We start from the raw sequence: 20878 nt of genomic DNA, 5'->3' as shown, positions 1-20878 counted from the left end.
TGGAAAGAAAAGAGAATCCGAAATTCCTTGCACTTCTGTGTTAGAAGCAACCCTAAGGCTCACCCACCTGCTGCTAGGAAACTCTGGGTCTCTGAAGGGATGGTGGCTGGCCTTTGGGAGAATGAACCTATGGGGCAAAGTCTCCAGGAGAGGCAGCCACAGCGGGTAGGGGAGCTCCGTCCAAAGCTGACTGAGCTTTGCCCTGCCAGTGCCGCCGCTCTGTGGCAGTGCCCACCACCCATTCGGCATGTTCCCACCATGCTCAGCCCCACTGGAGTCTCATTTCTTCTAGAAACACCCCTTTCTGGCTCCATTCATTTGGCCAACATGACATCCCAGAGGTTTAGGAAGCCCTTTCAGATGGCGGACTCCTCTAAATCAGACCACACAGCTGTCAAGCGCCAAAGTAAATCACGTCCCAAAGATCCCACCCGCCTTTTCCTGAGGCTCCTTGAGTGCTGGGTGGGTGGGGAGTGGACAAGCAACACTGACTTTGCCCAGGATTGCTTGATGTCCAGAAAAAGGAATGCATAGGTTCTAATTCAGCATTTGGTCTTTTTCAGGTACCGGAATTGCGTTTACACTTACAGAATTCTGCCCAATGAAGATGATAAATTCACTGTTCAGGTAAGTCTTTTATAAACCTCAAAATCTGACCCTGACTGGAACCTATATTGGCAGAGAAAGAGTGAAAAAGAGGAAGAAGGGAAGAAAGCAGGTGCCCCAAGCCACCTAGACATGGGGGCTTGTCTTTCTCCTAGAAGAACCTGGGTGGCATTGCTTAACGGGTAGACTGTGACCCTGCAAAGGGACCTGCCCCGGGACATGATGGAGCAGACACGGCAGACGTGATCTGTGTTCATGGGTGTGAAGGGGAAATAACAGAAAGAAGGATACTCAGAGACCAAGGACAAGTGACTGTGGCTTGTTGATTGTTTTCTTCAGTGCATTCAAATGCCTGACAGTAAGTGGGCCAGGAAAGAGAGAAGGGAGGGAACTTGCTGGAGAACGATCCTATGAGGGGCTAGAAGACTGCCCTGAGGATTAGCATGAGATAATATCTTTCAGTTTGTAGAGATCTGTTCCGTCAGAGGCTGATGCTCATGGCATCTCATTTCACCATCTAAAGTCCAAACGTGTAAAACTTGCATTAAAGGTTAAAGAGAGAATTCCCTGGCAGCCCAGTGGTTAGGACTCGGCGCTTTCACTGCCGTGGCCCTGGGGTTCGATCCCTGGTCAGGGAACTAAGATCCCGCAAGCAGTGTAACGTGGCCAAAAAAGAAAGAAAATAAAAAGGTTAAAGAAAGCCATACTAGGTGCGCCAAGCCTGGGAAGACCACCTTCCATACAGTTTGCGTGACAAACACCACGGGTGTTGTGTTACCACAATGCATGACAGCCGAGTGATGTGGAGGCCAGGGGAGCTGTTTGTAATCTGGCTGCACCAAGAGAGCAGGGGGTGGGCAGGAAAAAGGGGGTGATGCTCTCGGTGTCCACGGTGGGAGCCGAAGAGTCACACTCAGCTCTTGAGCCCTTCGTGAGAGGCACCCACAGGCGAGTGCCCCACCCACGTGCCAAGCAGAGCAGCCAGGATAGAGAAGGGTTGGGACATCATGTCATGGAGAAGCAGCGACAGAGTCTGCGGGGTTTAGTTGAAAAGAAAGTAGAAGTGGAAGGGGTGAGGTGGCGTGTAATCACTGATTCTGGAGGTGAAGGGAACAATGCATTTTGTGCAGAACTCGGATGCAGCGGTACAGATGGAGCTGGAATCAAGGGCAGGACAACAGGCAGGTCCCTGGGGCACAAGTCACTGGAAATGTGTCAAGAGGGAGTTGTGTTGAGTAGAAAGTTTCTGGGAGACTATTTACGGGGATCAAAGAAATCATTTCAATGAGCCACTTGGGACAGAGACAGAGACCTCAGGGCCATGCGTGAGCCAATCCAAGTGATCACCATGCTGCCTTCTCGGAGGCTGGGGCTGTGCTGCAGGGCTTCCCTGGGGATGCAAGTTTGGACTCAAGCAGAATTGCTTCATGTCCTAGCGGTCAGGCTGAGCGCTGCTTCTGGCTTCTTCGTCCTTCCTGTACATACATGCATCTGCACTGGTTCTAAAGAACATCCATTTGAATGTTTTTGGATAGTCTAGGAGGCCCCCATATCTCAGCCTTGGCACCAGGGACAAATGTTGGTACCTTAATATTGGACGGTTCTTTCAAGACTTGGCAACCACTCGTCAATGGGATGGCTGCCTCTCCTATGGGCTCCTCACCTGTCAGGGATGAGGCCGCCTGAAGGGAGGCCTGCCTAGGGCAGGCAGTGGGGCTCAGTGGCCTCGAATTTTTTCCAAGTCTAGGACTGCATGAACTTTCCCACAAAGGTTGGCATCCTTGATAGGTGGTTTGCTGAAAGGAGTCTAAACTCTCTTAAGTTAAAAGTTAGTTGGTGCTTTTGATCTTTTTTCCCCTTGTGGTTTTCTTCTATTCCTTCAAAGGGAAGAAGACTTTAAGTATGACTAGGCCTTAAGTTGGAAAAGACATGACTTTGTGGCTTCTATAGAGTTTGTACTCATGGCTTGTATACGTCTAGACTGCATCTAGGTTTATTCCCTCTGGCCTTTACCTCTTGCTGCTGTGGCATCGCATGTTCCTGGGAACGGCTGCCAGTCCTACAGCAGCTGGGGCCTCATCAGGCTTTGGGGGTTGAAAAGAACAGAGACTTGCTTTGGCTAACTTATGCAAGGAGGGTGGGCGGCCCTGGTGGAGATGCTCGGTGCAAGGAGGGAGAAGGCTGGGGCCTGGGACCAGAAGGGCTGGGACCCTGCAGCCCAGGTGCTACCTACCACGACTCAGCCCTTCTCAGTGGGTCTGCCCTTCCCCGCCAAGAGGCTCACTCCTAAGTTGCCAGTCCCAAGAGGGAATACGGTCGGCTCGGCCCCATCGACAGCTTCCTCTTCAGGGGCCCTTTCAGGTCTGTGTATGAATCAGCTGCCTTGGAGCAGGGGCCCGCCCACGGCTCGTAGAAGTGGGTAGAGTTGTGGGGACAGAGCATGGCTACCTGAAGCCCACGCTCAGCCAGGGTGATGGGCAGGCAGGTTTCACAGAAGAGCTGGCACCCTGCTGGACGGGTCTGCCCCCGACCCCGGCACTGGGCCTGGAACCTCCTTGGTGGCCAACACCCGGTAACCAGGGGACAGGGAGCTGGGGGACCTGGGCAATTTTCACTCCTAAGGATACGCCTTCCTATAAAAATACAACACCTCACGAGGTGATCAGAGTAGCTGTGAACCAAGGAGCAGGTTAAAGCACACGCACCATTAGGCCGAGTCTCGGGGTTGTCGAGCTTCAGCAGTTACCGTTCGGGGTTTATTTTAAATCCAGTTCCTCTTTTCATGTTGAGGCAAAACCTCATACTCTTTTCTGAGCTTAGCCACAGTTTCTAAATAACTCACTCCTTACACCTGAATCTGTTTGGTGCTGCCAGAATAGGAGGCTCCCCGAATAAGAATCTGGCCTGAAACGTTGCCAAGTGAAGCAGCAAAAGCTTTCATCTTATTCTAATTACCTTAGCTCTTCTCACTGGGGCCTCTGGCTTTTTGACAAAACCAAAGAGCCACTTGGTCTTCATTCCTTGCAGAGCGACCTCATGAAGTCGGCCACGGGGTGTGGCCCGTGACAGTCCATGTGGCTCAGGAAGGGGAGCGATCCTGACGCCCGGTGACTTCGTTCTCACTCCGCCTTTCTCAGACTTACAAAAAATCAGAGATGGGAGGGAAGTGTGTAAGCTATAACTTCATTCAACCCCCGTGCTTTAAGCGTGGACGTGGCTGAGCCCCGCAGAAGCGAGGCCTCAGGCCCAGTCTCCAGACCTGCCCAGCTAAGCCGTCTTTCTTGGACCCCAGAAAGTGTGTCCAAACCCAGCTGGGTGTTGAATCCCTTAGAGAAGGACAGACTGCCCCAGGAGGACAGGGAGACAGGGAGAGGTAGCCTCTCAAAGGGAGAGCCCTCTTTTCCTGCCACCGTTGTAAATATTGATAACATTTGACCACACGTAACATTTGGCCTTTGGGCTAAATCAGTGAGGCACCTGGAACTCAAGCAGACCACCCTGTTCCCAGCTGGTTCAAGTCAAGATTGTGCCATCCATACGGGTGACAGTGTGACTCGCCCAAGGCGGGCGAGAGTGTGACTCCACTGGAAAGTGGGAATCACACAGGTGCCTCCCAGGGTGCGTGTAAAATACCCAGCCCCGGGGAGTGGCCGGCGTCGGGGAGCTGCCGGCATGGCCGTTACCGTCTTTATTTGCTGGGAGAGGGAACAGACCTCCAACAGGACGATGGCACCTGTGAACCAGCATAAGTCAGTTCTACCTCGTGCTCCAGTGAGGGAGGAGGGAAGAATGGCGGGAAATGGGATGGACAGAGAAGCAGAAAGACAATGAAGAGAGAGGAAAGAAGGAAGGACCGAATGAAAGAGGGGAAAGGAGAGAAGGAAAGAGAAAGCTAAGAGGGAGGAAGAAAAAGTGAAGGAAGAACGAGGGACGGGTAGAGGTGAGTGGGGTGGGCAGTTCTGACAGAAGAAAAGATGGAAACAGGCGTGGGGCACAGAGGCAGCGGAGAAGGGGAGGGGAAGGGACACAGGCGGTGTTCTAGAAGGTTCTAGGCAGTGACTAGGGGTGGCAGGAAGGGGTTTAGTGGCAATCAGGCTCCCTCAGCTCTGCTTCTTGGGCTGTGGATTTCCACAGTTTCCTCGGCAGCCCGTGGATTTGTTAAGTAGTTGTTCAGCAGCCAGCCTTGACCCTGAGAATCTTCCAGACTGGAGGCTGAGCTGCCAGTGCTGGGGTGGGCAGGGCTCTGAGCGCCACCCTGTGAGGCCAGAGGAAGGCGGGTGTGCCCAGCCCCTCAGCCTTGAGTTTCCCACACCGAGAGTGTGGGTTTCTCATAAGGCCCAGACTCCCTTCCCCGCCGTGGACAGGGAAGTGGCCCTCCCTGGAAAGAACTGTGAGGCTCCCACTGCCTTTTGCAACGACCCTCCTCCCTGGGACATCAAGGCCAAGTTCAAAGCAGGACGTGCAGTCCTGATGGGCCAGCTTGAGCAGAACTGAGGGGAGGGCCGAGGGCTATCATGTAAACGGCCCGACGCCACAGTCCAAGTGGATGGGGCCCTTCGGCTCCATTCCTACGACCCTTCAACCCTTGCTGTTTTTCTCACATCCTTCCTATCAAGAAGAATAAAGCAGAAAATAAAAACTGCCCCTGGCCCCCCATCACAGCGATATATTCACTGCAAACTCCCTGTCTTTTCTCAGCATTGAGATTCTACGCAGGATATTGACTGTTGAAATCAAGACCGGAACACACACAGGTTTTAAGGCAAGTTTAGGTGAAGAGGGAATTGGAAACCATGAGCCTCATAGACTCTCGGTCTCCTTTCCCCATTTAGAAGAAAACCCCGGCGCTTTGAGCTGTTCGGGTGAGAGACTCATGACTCAGTTCCTGCTCCCCGATGGTGGCTGTCACGTTGCTCCGGGCAGTGTGGCTTTTGGAGAGAGAAAACAAAACAACTTTCTCAAAGCCGTTCCGTCACAAGTGTCCAGGAGGGTTGACGGTTGAGCCATTGTTATTAAGCTCAGGAAGAGGGTGGCAGCTGTTATTGTTCTGAGTGGTCACCAAGTGAAGTAAAGATTCCGTCTGAGCCGCCGGGCGAAGGATGTGGCTCGAGAACACACTTCCTGACATTGCACAAGAGGGAGCAGAAGACGCACAGGCGACAGAAGCCATGCACGGCCGGGGCCACCTCGCAGGACTCTGCGGCCATGCTTGAGGGCAGGGGGCCCAGCGGGCTCCACAGCGGCCAAGCAGTCCCTTTAGGCCATCTCTGCCACATTCTAGAAGCGTGCATTTTAATGTAATTTCATCTCATTTCATTTTAGCTTAACCTGCTGTAGAACAAGGACAGGTCTGTTTTCCAAGCTTCTGAATATCTCAAAACATTTTCCAGTTGCCTTCAGATGGAAAAGGAAATTTGATGGAGGTGAAATTCTTGGGGACTGAATGTCCCCTCAAAATTCTATAGAGGTGGTGTTCTACTGCCTTCAGAAATTTATGAGTTACAAATAGCCCCAGATACGAAATCCAAGGTCAAGCTGGTACCAGTCCCATTACAGGGAACCAGGTTTTTTTCTTTTTTTGCATTGAAGCTGGTGGGGATTCTTTACCACCCTTGTCATTTTCCTTTCATCAATAGTTCTGGGAATGTGTTCAACCTTTTCGCTTTGCAAACCTGAGTCTTTCTTTGGCTCAGAAGACTTTTCTCCTGTTTGGTCTTTTGAGTAAGTTTTGTGGGGTTTTTTGTTTTGTTTTGTTTTAATTAATTTATTTATTTGGCTGTGCCGGGTCTTAGCTGTGGCATGCGAGATCTTTAGTTGTGGTATGCGGGACATAGTTCCCTGACCAGGGATTGAACCTGGGCCCCCTGCATTGGGAGCACAGAGTCTTAACCACTGGACCACCAGGGAAGTCCCTTGAGCAAGTTTTTATTCCAGCTCTTCTGGTTTCTATTTGCCCTCTCTACCTCCACATGACTGTCTTTACTCTTTCCCCCTCCCCGCTGGCCACCTTGTCCTTGCTTCTCATGCTCCAAGACTTCTAGTCCACCTTGCCGCAGGACATGGGACCATTTCCTCTTTGTTGCCCAAAGCAGAGCCCACATGGGGACCAACACTAGCTGTGGTTGGTGGGTTTAGGTACAGGGATAATGTAATATAATGTAATTGATAGGAGTAGAATGCACTAGTAACCAATGAGATGTGAAGAGAAGTGTTCCACGGGGCTTCTGGTAAAAGTTTCTTTTGTCTTAGAAGGAGACACAAGGATGAAATAGTCCCTTTTCTACCTTTGGAAGCTGTCGTAGGATGTGATAGCTGGGGCTGCTGCTGCCATCTTGCAACCAAGAGGGGAGGTAGCTGGAAAGTGAGGCCAATATGCAGAGGACAGAGCAGAAAGATGAAATGAAGCTGGGTCCTCAATGATGCCATTGAATTAACCAAGCAGAATTAACCAGCCTGGTCATTGTCTGGCCTCTAGACTTCCTGTTTGTGAGACAATTAATTCCTTTTTGTTCAAGTAGTTGAATTGGGGTTCTCTGTCACCTGCAGCAAAAAGTACCTTAATATGCAAACGTTTGGCCTATCTTAGGGGAATTTCAAAAGAGAAAAAGAAAAATTTTAACTGATCATCAAGTTTCACTGCACCAGAAGCTCATAATCCATGGTCTGACACTCATATTCCCGACTCTCCCCTCTCTTCAGCCGTGGCCTGTGCGGTGTTGCCAGGACCACTCCAATCCCTCTCAGACACTTGCAATGACTTGTCTCCATGTCCCACATCCTAGGGGTCGATATTCCTTTCTCCAGCTCTAACCAGAAAAAGCATAAAAACCAATCAATATTTTAGCAACTACTTGCTTCTTGCAGAATGATTTAGCGTCTTCTCTCAACTTCGCTCTCAAGATCAGGTTCTGGGTCTAACCTTAATACATTAAGAGGCTACTTAAAGCTACCCAACAGGGGCTTCCCTGGTGGCGCAGTGGTTGGGAGTCCACCTGCCGATGCAGGGGACAGGGGTTCGTGCCCCGGTCCGGGAAGATCCCACATGCTGCGGAGCGGCTGGGCCCGTAAGCCATGGCCGCTGAACCTGAGCATCCGGAGCTTGTGCTCCACAACGGGAGAGGCCACAACAGTGAGAGGCCCGCATACCGCAAAAAAAAAAAAAAAAAAAAAAAAAAAAAGCTACCCAACAGAAGAGAGTCTTTCCTCTAAGAAAATAATCCCAGGAATAAAGACGCAGACGTAGAGAATGGACTTGAGGACACGGGGAGGGGGAAGGGTAAGCTGGGATGAAGTGAGAGAGAGGCATGGACTTACATACACTACCAAATGTAAAATAAATAGCTAGTGGGAAGCAGCTGTATAGCACAGGGAGATCAGCTCGGTGCTTTGTGACCACCTAGAGGGGTGGGATAGGGAGGGTGGGAGGGAGATGCAAGAGGGAGGAGATATGGGGATATATGTATATGTAGAGCTGATTCACTTTGTTGTAAAGCAGAAACTAACACACCATTGTAAAGCAATTATACTCCAACAAAGATGTTTAAAAAAAGAGAAGAAAAGAAAATAATCCCTAATTACTCCATAAAAATATCTACCTGCTTCCTGCTGCCCACCTACGGCTCCCAAACCCTTTATCTTCCTTTATCTTCTTCACGGCACTTGTAAGTACCAGACTTTATATACTTATTGATTGATTTTTGTATCGCCAGTCTTAGAACTGTTCCTGGCATATAGTGAGCACTCAGTAGATATTTACTGAATGAATTAATTCTGCTGCCACCGTTAAGGATGTAGAACGGGGCTTCCCTGGTGGCGCAGTGGTTGAGAGTCCGCCTGCCGAAGCAGGGGACACAGGTTCATGCCCCGGTCTGGGAAGATCCCACATGCCGCGGAGCAGCTGGGCCCGTGAGCCATGGCTGCTGAGCCTGCACGTCCAGAGCCTGTGCTCTGCAATGGGAGAAGCCACAACAGTGAGAGGCCCACGTACCACAAAAAAAAAAAAAAAAAAGAATGTAGAACGACTATGTCTTTCACTTAAAATTAGGACTTGATTTGCCCTTGCTGCTGTGATCATTCTTAACTGGGTCCACACTATCCACCATATCTACTGACTTGGCACTTGTTTTTCATTCCTTGTCAATTGCCTCTGCATCCTGGGCAGGTTCTCTGTTCCACAGTCTTCGTTTTGCTGTCAACTCTCTCCAATGTGGATTTTAATGTCAGCACGGAGTTTTCCATGTTGGTGCAAGCCTGCATTATTGGCTGAGCTCCCTCTTTAACTGGTGCTGTTGTCTGTTCATCTTTCCCATTTTCTTCTTGTGGGTTTTCACTTCTGGGTCAGAAAGGCCTTGCCTTTTCACATCCATGTGATGATATCAGATGCTTCCCAGGATGTTTCACTAGTTCCTGCAGCAGAGGATCGAGAGAAGCCTTCCTCTGGGTCTTATTCTCTCCAGCCCCCATTTCCTCATCTGAAATATGGGGATAATGACATGACTTATGTAGGGAGATTTCCAGGACCAGAGATGGTTTATGTGAAGCATGCAGTGCCAGACACGTGCGTAACCCAATGAGTGATGGTTTTACGATAACTAGGAAGTGGGGAGAGAGGCACGGAGGCCAGTCAGCTAAGCAACACCCAGGCAAAGCTACGCAGGCAGAAGCCCAGGCCTGCGGACTGAGGACGCCAGGCTTGGGAGGGAGAAAGTGCTGAGACTTGGGGACACAAAAGATTCAGGAGTCCTGAGACTGGTGCATGATAGTCCAGGAGGACTTGGAAAGAAGAATGAGTGGCCAGGAATCCTGACGGGCCCCAGATCACGGCCCAGGAGTGGGGAGGGGACGGAGGTGCCAAGCTCGGGCCCCTCTGTCCTCTTTGTATGAGGACCCACTTGAGTCCTATGTCTGCTCTTTGGGCCAGTTGAAGAACTGGGGAAGACAGGTGTAGGCGCTCAGGGCAGAGGCTGGTCCCTGGGGTCCCTCTGGGCAGCAGTGAGAGAGAACTTGAGGATACCAGAGGGGCCAGGGAAGGTCCTATAATGACCCTCCCAGGGGCTTACCTTATCTCTTTTCACCATTGTTCCCATTTATTGAGCCCTTCTTAGGAGCCAGGCACTTAATATACATTCTTTAATCCTGGGAGGGAGGTATTCTTAGCACTACTCTCATTTTAAACACAAGGAAACTAAGGCTCAGGTGGGATAACACTGTTTGCTCCGTCCATACAACTGGTCAGTGACAGAACAGGGATATCATGTGACCCGCCATGCTGTGGCTTAAGGGCAAGGCCACCCTCCCCTCCTTGGCTTGGCTGTTAGTCATGTCATGGAGGAGTCCAGTGGGGCATCCTGGCTGGAAGGTGAGTGCCAGATTAAATCTGATGCTGCCGCCATGTTCGGCTACTGGCCTTTGCTTTCCCAACCACTGACAGTTGGCCCCAGCTGTGGAACCAGCTGTGAGTTGTATAGCATTTGAGCCATTAACCTTCTTGAATGAGGCTCAAGATGACCCTCCTGTGAAGTTCAGTCCAGGCGGTGTTACAGCGGTACCTTCTGTCCATGTTCCAGAATGACTTAGCTGAGACGCCCCACATCCATTTATTCATCCTCACTCATTCAGCACATACTAGTTGGGCACAATCCCTGCCCTCACGGGACATTCAGTTTAGAGACCGATGGCGAGCAATTAGCAAGATGATCCCCTGAACCCCAGATCTAGAGCTTGAAGTAGAGGTGTTTTAGGAATCTTCTACAGCAAAAAGAGTTCCCCTTCAAGAGGAGGAAATGAATGTCACAGCCAATCTCTCCAAAAAATCATCACCCTCTGTTCTATGCTCCCAAGCACTTCCCCTCTTCCTACTACCAAGCCCTTGCCATGTGGGGTGGTGCTCAGCCCTGTCTGTCTACCCCAGTGAACTGTGGGTGCCTCGGGAACAAGATGAGGGTCTCATTTGCCTCTGTGTCTGCCCTAGAGCCCAGCCCAGGGCAGCCTTCATGACCACTCATTAACTGAAAGGCCCAACTGGACTTGGCTTGAAAGTGGTTCTCCAATTTACCTCTCAGTACTCAAGAGACCTTTTGAGGTTAACCTTAACACCCCATGTTTTTAGCAGAGATGTACCCCATTTTGAGCAGCCCCAAGATAGAGCAATCCAAATTTCTCCACCCAACCCCGATATTGAATTAATTAGTAGGTCATCAGTTAGTCATTTTTTACAAAGAGATTTGCCATAAGAGGTTTAAGTAGGGAGTTCCCAAAACCCCTTCACTTCAGCTGCTTGTGACTGTCCAAGTCCAAAAACTCCAGGAGGCTGACAGCCATCAGAGTGTCTGCCTGTCTCTCCACCGTATTTATGCTCCCTCATGACTTGGGGGAAAATTTCTAAAGTCTTGAAGAAATGTGTTTTCCAAAATCCAATGTCTCTGGCAAATGTATACTCTTAAGACCCAAAGAAGAGGCCCTAACACTTCATACTGGGACAAGGAGAGGACACAGTGCCAGGCTTTAAAGAGGGAAACCAGACATTCAAACAAGTAGATTTAAAGGTCACTCAGATGTCTGCAAGAAACACATGGGCTACTTGGGAAACCAGACAATAGGATGGCTCTCTCTTCCTGGGAAGGCATTGAGGGGGTAGTTAATCCTGCCAATGCCAAGCTCCTCCCTGCCCCAGGATATTTGCACTTGCCCTGGCCTCTACCTAGGACTCTGTCCCCCCATATCACCACATAGCTGACTGCCCTGATGTTATTCCCAGGTCTCCCCATCTAAAGTTATGCCCTGCCCCCATGGTCATTCTCCATTATACTCCTGTTTTATTTTTCTTTATAGCCCTTATTGTCTGCAATGGTATTGGTTTCCTATTGCCACTGTAACAAATTACTACAAGTGTAGTGGTTTAAAAACAACACAGATTTATTATCTTAGAATTCTGGGGGTTGGAAGTCTGAAGTGGGTCTCACTGGGTGATCCTTGGGTCCTAGCCTGTTTCTCCATCTTCAAAGCCAGAGATGGCCAGTCAGGCTTTGTCACAATACCACCTCTCTGGGTATGACTTACCAACCTCCCTCTTTCCTTTATGAGGACCCTTGGGATTCATTTGGGTCCACCTAAATAATTCAAGATAATCTTCCTATCTCAAGGACAGTACATTGGCAACCTTAATTCCCTCTGCATCTTAATTCCCCCACACCCCATAACAAAGCACCTTCACAGGTTCCAGGGATCGGGAAGTGGGTGTCTTTGAGGGGCTATTGTTCTGGCCACCACGGCGACTGTCTTTGTGACTTATTGGCCTACTCGTCTGTCATCTGTCTCCACCATGAGGATGGAAGATCCAGGGGAGCTAAGACTTCATCCGTCTTGCTCACCCCTGTGTCTGCAGCTCCTAGGAGAGCAGCTGGTACAGAGTCGGTGCTCGATTAGTATCTGCTAAACATTTGAATGAGGTGTAAATTTATAATATGAGCTGGGAGGAATGGCTTTCATTTCTTCACCTGTAAAAGGAGGGGAGTGGACTAAAGACCTCCAAAGGCCTGCATGCTCTGGAATTCTATGATTCCTTCTATAGCAGTGACATCAGCGGAGAGGAGAGGGCAGTGATGGGGGGCAGCCGTTTCACAATCTGCTCTGCGGCAGGGGCGCAGTGGGCGCAGCAGGACGGGTCTGGGGTGAGGTAAAGGCGGCGGGGGAGCTTGGGGGCGGGCTGCAGGTTCATCAGGAGATGCTCCAGGCTTCATCTGCCCCGAGGCTGCTCTTCTGCTAGCTGACTCCCAGGCTAAGGACACAGAGCTTGTCTGCCAGCTGTCATTTCTGTCTCTCTCAGAGCACCTTGAGAGTTTCACAAAAAGGAAAGAAAAGCAAGCTGGAAAGAAGAGCATCTCAGGGATGTGTAATTAAGGCTAAAAATATCCCTCCTAAGCTCCCAGCAATGAGAAAATGGAGAATGCTCCCGTTCCCAGGACTGCTGGGACCATGAAGCCTTTTGAAAGATAATGATTAGTCCAGGTTTTTAGTATCGATGAGCTTGTACAAATATAAATACTTGCTGTATCCAAGCAGTGCCAAGAGATGTGCGGTTCAATTCTTTCAGGGGAGGGGTTTAAACCAGGCAGCCTCTTTAAACCTAAAAAGGTCCCTTTTCAAGCTAAACAGGACCTTTGCTGGGGGTGAGAGAAAAGGGGAAATGGAAACAGTGAACAAGAAGAGCTTCCTTCATTGCATGTGTCAGAGGGAAATGGCTATTTTAAAGGCAAATTTTGCATACTGGAGGTGGAGGAGGACTTAGAAACTCTCCTTCTTTCCCCACCTCCCACCCCCTCCTCAATCTCGAGATGGACTGAGTGAAATCACGGAGCCCCAGGCCTGTGACAGTCTCTGGCCCCCAGATGGCCAGGGCCACCTCCCCCAGCACTCCCCATCCCCACACCACACCCAGCTCTCTGCCCCCTTCAGCCCCATGCTTTGCACCTAAAAGGGTTTATTCCTGCTGGCATGGGTGAACAAATTTGGACCCCATGATGAAAATGGTTACACAGGAAGACGCAGAAAGATAAATCAAGTAGCGTGTCCTGAGAGAAATGGAGAAATAAGCAGATTTCCAATCTGAGTGCAGCACGAGGTCCTGTGGTTTACACGGCCCGGCTTGGACCACAAAATTACTCTCTGAGTTAAGTCTTCTTTTTACTGTATTAAGAAGGAAGGATTCCTGCAGATCAGTATTTGTTGTCTCTGCTTTTTCTCTTAGGAAAGTAGCAAGTAAGGGTGAGGAAGTTCAAACTGAAAATACAAAACAGAAATAAAATCCCCTGACCTTGAAACATGCCTTGCTTCTTGGGAAACTGTCACTGTATTATGTGTTTCTCTAAAATTTAACTTTCGAAACCGTAATATATTTGGTATCTTAAAAATAGTCTTAAGGACCTTATGTTAAGCACTTTGAGTACTCACTCAGGCTATCTTTAAATATCAACAGTCCTACAGCATTTGGGGGAGAAAAGATTTGCAAAAATTTGGCAATAACAGTATCATGCCTGGTCAGCTAGAGTGAACAGTGCACAATTTTAAGTGTGCTGTGATTTCCTTTAAAAGTGAAGGTAGTCAAAAGGTACAAACTTCCAGGCTTCCCTGGTGGCGCAGTTGTTGAGAGTCCGCCTGCTGAAGCAGGGGACGCGGGTTCATGCCCCAGTCTGGGAAGATCCCACATGCTGCGGAGCGGCTGGGCCCGTGAGCCATGGCCGCTGAGCCTGCGCGTCCGGAGCCTGTGCTCCGCAACGGGAGAGGCCACAACAGGGAGAGGCCCACATACTGCCAAAAAAAAAAAAAAAAAAAAAAGGTACAAACTTCCAGTTATAAGACAAAATAAGTCCTGAGGATGTAATGTACAGCCTGGCAACTATGGTTAATAACACTGTATTGTATATTTGAAAGTCGCTAAGAGAGTAGATCTTAAAAGTTCTCATCATAAGAAAAAAAACTGTAACTATGTGCAGTGATAGATGTGAACCAGACGTATTGTGGTAACCATTTTGCAATATGTACATCAAATCGTGTACACCTGAGGCTAATATAATGTTGTATGTCAATTATATCTCTTTTTTTAAATGTAAATAAAAGTTATTGGGAATCTTGCCTAAGAACAGATAGTGATAATAATAATAATAGCATCGTTGCTTGGAGTCCTTATGCATCCAGAATTCCTTCCTACTGCCAGTCTCATGGCGGCTTCAGGCCATACATCCTTTGGCTGATGAGTGTGTTCTCACTACTGTCCCCTGGTGCCCCTCTCCTACCTCCGACCCTCTTAGCCCTGTGCCGTTCCCAGGGGTCTGAGAAACAGACATTGTTCCCCCACCTGGTAGAGCCCAGGAGGTTCTCTAGAGCTGGGCAATGCAGCCGTCACTGGCCGCATGTGGCAGTCGTGCACATGAAATGTGGTTAGTCCAGATTCAGATGGGCAAAGTGTAACATACACCCCAGATTTCAAAGGCCTCTTTTTAAAAAAAGAAAAAAATTTAATATATCTCATAACTTGTTGTTTATTGCCCATTGAAATCCTAATATTTGGGATGTATTGGGTTAAATAAAACCTAATCATCAAATTAGTTTCACCTGATTTTTTAAAAAAATTCTTTTTAATGTGGCCACTAGAAAACTTGAAATCACATGTAAGGCTCACATTTTATTTCTATTAGATAGCATTGCTCTAGAGCCTTGCTACTCGAAGTGTGGTCCACAGACCAACATCTGCATCATCCTAGAGCGTGTTAGAAATGCAGAGAATCAGGCCCAGACCTACTGGTTCAGAATCAGCATTTAAACAAGATCCTCAGGTGATTCGTGTAGATGGATGTTAAATTCTGAACACCATGCGGAGGTGGGGGAAATGGCAGTAAGAGTCACACGGGATGGGCAGGGCTAACGCCCTGGAGGGCAAATTGTCAATATCCATGAACGTATGTGACACCTGGTCCCCATGAGGAATGACACCCACCCCCAGGAATGTGTCCAACAGGTCACATGGGCAAAGATACATGTACAATGACATTCACTGCTGCCTCACTTCAAAATGGGGACCAAGAAGAATCAGCAAGCCAGGTAAATGTGATGAGTCGGGAACGGTTACATGAAGTATAGTCTGACCAGTTGTTTAAAAAGTTAGGGTAGGGCTTCCCTGGTGGCACAGTGGTTGAGAGTCCGCCTGCCGATGCAGGGGACGTGGGTTCGGGCCCCGGTCCGGGAGGATCCCACATGCCGCAGAGCGGCTGGCCCCGTGAGCCATGGCCGCTGAGCCTGTGCGTCCGGAGCCTGTGCTCCGCAACGGGAGAGGCCGCAACAATGAGAGGCCCACGTACCGCAAAAAAAAAAAAAAAAAAAAAAAGGTAGGGTAGAGCTGTGTGTAATAGGTTGGAAATATCTCCAAAATTTAAAAGAAGGTGCCGGATGATATTAACGTATGAGAGTTTTGGGTTTTGTTTGCTGAGAGATAGAATATATACACAGTATTACACATATATCAGAGTTGACAGGAAAGATATCTGAGAAACTCTTAACAGTGGGGCAAGAGTAGGAGTTACCATTGTGGGTTACCAATGGCAGGAGGGCTTCTACTTTTCAATTTATACCTTTAGTACTGTTTTAATTCTTTTTAACCATGGCCAAGATATAACTTTTATAATAATACTTTATAAAAATGTTCACTTCTTGTCTTTATTTAAAATTTTTCTATTACAAGAAATAGGATTATCTCAGAAAATTTGGGGGTAATGTTGCTGTCACATGGGGTCCCAAATAGGAGTACCAGCAGAGAAAATTGGGGAAAAAAGTTTGAGATCAGACTGATACAAAGGGCTTGAGCACTGGGCTGGGAGTTTGGAGTCTGTTCTGTAGATGGCAGGGTGCCTTGGGAGGGTGGTTGTTGTTTGTTTTTGTTGTTTTTTGTACAAATTGAGGTGAAATTCACATAACACAAAATTAACCATTTTAATGTGAACAATTCTGTGGCACTCAGTACATTCACAATGTTTTGCAAAAAAAAATTTTTTTAATTACCTTTTATTCCCTACACCCCTCAGGGAAAAGCATATGTGTTGAATTTAAACCACCCAAGGCAAAAACTGGGTGGTGGGGTAATTTTTTGGTTTTTTGAAAAATTTGTTGTCATTATTACATAAAGCTCTACTAGCGGTGGCCATGCTGTGTGAGCAGGGACAAAGCCCCCAAGGCGGGGCCCCCAAAGCCCCTTGCTTGTTCTCAGGCGGAAACTCTTCCGGGTCACCAGCTCAGGGGCAGGTGGAGAGACCCCAGCGTCAAGACCCTTGTCCGGGGGTGGCAGGTCTGCTTACAACAGATGCTACTGTTTTCTTTCTTATTCTTTTTCTTTTTTTTTTTTTTTTCCTTTTTGCTTTCTTTTTCAACCCAAGGGAAACATGAATATATTTTTTAAAAGCATTCAAACAACACAGAAGCACAGAGAGTAGAAAGTGAAAGTCTGCCGCCACCATCCCCACCCGCCTCTCTTCTCTGCAAGGGGAACCACTGCCAGATGTGGCACTTGCCATTTTGGGTGCATTTACATAGAAACGTGAGCCTGTACAAATATACAGGTTTTTGTTTTTTTTTTTAATAAATGGGATCATGTTTTCATATTGTTCTGCAATTTGCTTTCTTCCCTTAGCAGTGTATCTTTGAGATCTAGCCAAGTTAGTTAATATACATTTGAGTTAGTGCTTTTCAACTGCCATGCAATATAGTTCATCCTCCTACTCTTAGACAATGTCCTTTTTTTTTGGTTATTACTACAAAAAACAATACTGCAATAAACAGTAGGTTGGTCTGTGCTGTGCACATGTACAAGCTCTCTTCAGGATGAGATATTACTAGGTTGAGGGAATGCATGTTTTTATTGTATTGATAGATACAGCCAAAGCACCTTGCAAAAGCCTCTTCCAATGAGCCATCTCCCACCTGATGCCACTTTGCACCCAGCATGTCCCCACGTCTTCTCAATACTGGACATTACCAGTGTCTGTTATTGTCATCAAATGGTGGATTAAAATACGCAATCTCAATATTTTATTTTGCATTTTCTTCTTTAGAAATGAGGATAAGAATATTTTCATATAGGCGTTGGCTATTTGTATTTCTTTTCCTGTGAACTGGCTATTTATATTCTTTGTCAGTTTTTTCCTTTTTAAAAATCTTTCTGATTATAAAAAGCTCTTCATATGCTTTTTATATTAATTTTGTGTTAGTTCTAATGTAAATATTTTCTCCCAGCCTGTCATTTTTTTAAAACCTTGTTTATGGTTCGTTTGTCATGTGGAGGTTTACAACTTTTTGTAGTCACATGTTTTCATTTATGGATTCTGGGTTTTGTGAATCACTTATCTCAATATTACTTATCCAGGGAAAATATTATTTTCTCCTAACACTTTTATAATAAGCTTTTATGTTTAGCTCTTTATTTTTGCATTTGGTACAAAATAGAGAATATAACCCCATCCTCTGAATGGATAGACACACCATATATTAAACAATCCATCCTTTTTCCATTGATTCACAATGCCATCTTATCACATGCTAAATTCATGTAGTCCTAATGTAGGGAATCTTCCTTCTGTTCCTCTGACTGGAGGAATCTATTCTTGCCCCTGTTCCATAATGTTTTTGTTGTTGTGGCTTTATTGTGTGTATCCGGTAGGCTGAGTTCTATTTATTGTTCCTCTCTTTATTCTTCGATGGTTTCCATGCATTTTCTTTTCCAGGTGAGTTTTACAATCAGCTTGTTAAGTGCCCTAAAAAAATCCAGTTGGAATTTTTATATAATTACATTGAATTCATAGATTAATTATCCTTATACAATCCTTATACAATCGTGTCCTTATACAATCGTGTCCTATCAGAGAACATGGCATCTCTTTCCATTTATTCAGATTTTCTTTTTAACTCTCATGTGCTGTCTTTTACATTTTCTCCATATAGTTCTTATATCTTCATTGTTACTGGGTGTGATGTAGTTTTAGTTACCTTGGCAAACAGAACCTGTTTTTTACGTGACATTTTCTGACTGGGTTTTGTTGGTGTCTATGTTATGGTTTTTGTAGGGTGATCTTACCTATCTGCCTTTTTTTTTTTTTTTTAAAGATGTGGGGTGTAGGAGTTTCTTAATTAATTTATTTATTTTTGCTGTGTTGGGTCTTCGTTTCTGTGCGAGGGCTTTCTCTAGTTGCAGCAAGTGGGGGCCACTCTTCATCGCGGTGCGCGGGCCTCTCACTATCGCGGCCTCTCTTGTTGCGGAGCACACGCTCCAGACATGCAGGCTCAGTAGTTGTGGCTCACGGGCCTAGTTGCTCCGCGGCACGTGGGATCCTCCCAGACCAGGGCTCGAACCCATGTCCCCTGCATTAGCAGGCAGATTCTCAACCACTGCGCCACCAGGGAAGCCCCTTACCTATCTTTCTGAATTATGAGTTTTAATCATTTTTTGAACGTATTCTTTTGGCTTCTCTAGGTACGTGATCTTCTTGTCTGCAGATAATGATAAACTTGTCCCTTCTTTTCAATACAAATAATCTGAGGGGAAGGAATTTGCTTTGGCTTGTTTCATGCTGGCTGGGACCCGCAGTGATGCAGATTAGCAGCAATAGCAGTCACTGTTGTCTTGCTCCCGATTTCTGAGGATGTTTCTGCTCTGGAAGGAGGATGCATAACAAAGACAAGGAAATAAAAATTTCAATTAAAGGGGAAAAAAGGAGAAAAATGGCAGTGCCAAGAGGAAGGCACCAACCAAACGATTCCCAAACTGGAATGGCAGAGTGGATGGGACGCTGAGAAGTATAGCCAGGTTGTCAGTGCCCAGCAGGGCCTTCTCTCTGACTCAGCCCCTTGCTCCAGATCACTGAGCTCTGCTTTGACCTGGTTCTGTCTGTCACCCAGCATATTTGAGATGCCTCCTAGCTTGGTGATAGCCACACTTTGGTAAGTCCACCTCCTGGATCCTAATCAGAATCACTGATGTAAATGAGAGGGAGACCCCAATAGCAGCTGAAACCTGTGTCCAGGCTGACATTGGCATCGTCTCACCCTAGCCAATATTCCTCCATGTGGTTCTCAACAAAAGATCACGGATGAAGATCACAAAGTGCTTTATTGAAATCTACATAGATTATACCGGAGATCACAGACTGGTAGCCCCTGCGTTGGATTTAGTGTTCTGCTTGCCTGATATACGTTTTTTAAAATTATGAACCAGTTGAAAGCATTTTAAAAATTTCCGAGATTTTGGGAATTCCCTGGCAGTCCAGTGGTTAGGACTTGACGCTTTCACTGCCGGAGCCCAGGTTCAATCCCTGGTCGGGGAACTAATCCTGTAAGCTGTGCGGCATGGCCAAAAAACAAAAATAAATAAAATAAATAATAAAATAAAATTTTAAGATTAAAAAATAAATTTAGAAAAATTCAGAGATTTTATATAATATTCTGAATTTTCAGCCTTCCTTGAAAATTTTGAAGATCTGATAACCTAAGACCCACATTACCCCATGTGATGCAACTGGAGCTGAGTGGAAGCTTCCGCCTTTCCTAGAGGCATTTCTCTTTGATGTGCCACAGTCCCCACCTCTCCCTACTGCCTCACTCCCAACCGGTTTCTCTCATTTACATCACCTGACCAGCCTCTGTAGGCAATTGAGCCATGATCTCTATCAGATGCAACAAATGATCTAATTCATTAGGCTAGCAAACATGCATTGACCTTCTACTATGTAAATAAAATAAGACAAACATGTTCTCCCAACTTGGTCTCTTCCCAGTGAACCCCTGCTGGTTCCAAGGATTGCCACTTGCTTTTTTTTTTTTTTAAGAAGATTGGAAATTATATCAAGTATCTCTTTTTTGAATTTAATTTATTTTTTTATACAGCAGGTTCTTATTAGTCATCCATTTTATATATATCAGGGTATACATGTCAATCCCAATCTCCCAATTCATCACACCACCACCCTCCCCCTGCCACTTTCCCCCCTTGGTGTCCATACGTTTGTTTTCTACATCTGTGTCTCAATTTCTGCCCTGCAAACTGGTTCATCTGTACTATTTTTCTAGGTTCCACATATATGCGTTAATATGCGATATTTGTTTTTCTCTTTCTGACTTACTTCACTCTGTATGACAGTCTCTAGATTCATCCATGTCCCTACAAATGACCCAATTTCATTCCTTTTTATGGCTGAGTAATATTCCATTGTATATATATACCACCTCTTCTTTATCCATTCATCTGTCGATGGGCATTTAGGTTGCTTCCATGTCCTGGCTATTGTAAATAGTGCTGCAATGAATATTGGTGTGCATGTGTATTTTTGAATTATGGTTTTCTCTGGGTATAAGCCCAGTAGTGGGATCACTGGGTTGTATGGTAGTTCTATTTTTAGTTTTGTAAGGAACCTCCATACTGTTCTCCATAGTGGCTGTATCAGTTTTGGTGGGAATGTAAACTGATATCGCCACTTGCTTTGACACATCTTAACAAACCATGCTTTTAGTAAGCTGATCTAGCATCTTGCCAAGAGTGGACACAAATCTCACTAAACTGTAAACTACAGAAGAAACGACCTTACCCATTGTGCAAATCATAGCCTCTGGCCCCCTCCTCTTTGACTTTCTGCACGATTGGGCTCTCTCCTGAAGTTCTCTTCTTCCCCTGGGATGAGGCTTGGATTCTGTAGAAGCAGGTATAGTTTCATTCCCCTTTTCTGTCCTGGGCTTCAGTCCC

General features: G+C 46.8%; 1 protein-coding gene across 1 annotated transcript in view; it reads left to right on the top strand.

Annotated features, from left to right (window-relative positions):
• Nucleotides 1–20878, top strand: part of INPP5D (inositol polyphosphate-5-phosphatase D) — a gene marked incomplete at both ends in the record, with an annotated part of 131651 nt that overhangs the window by 21478 nt on the left and 89295 nt on the right. Inside the window, one exon of the mRNA XM_079710654.1 lies at nucleotides 564–627. Coding sequence (XP_079566780.1) covers nucleotides 564–627 — 64 coding nt within the window. The remainder of the gene's footprint in view (nucleotides 1–563; nucleotides 628–20878) is intronic.

The sequence above is a fragment of the Hyperoodon ampullatus genome (assembly GCF_949752795.1).
Source record: "Hyperoodon ampullatus genome assembly, chromosome: 8".
Lineage (NCBI taxonomy): Eukaryota > Metazoa > Chordata > Mammalia > Artiodactyla > Ziphiidae > Hyperoodon > Hyperoodon ampullatus.
The sequence above is the reverse complement of the archived record's forward strand: the minus strand, read 5'-3'. Positions and strand labels throughout refer to the sequence as shown.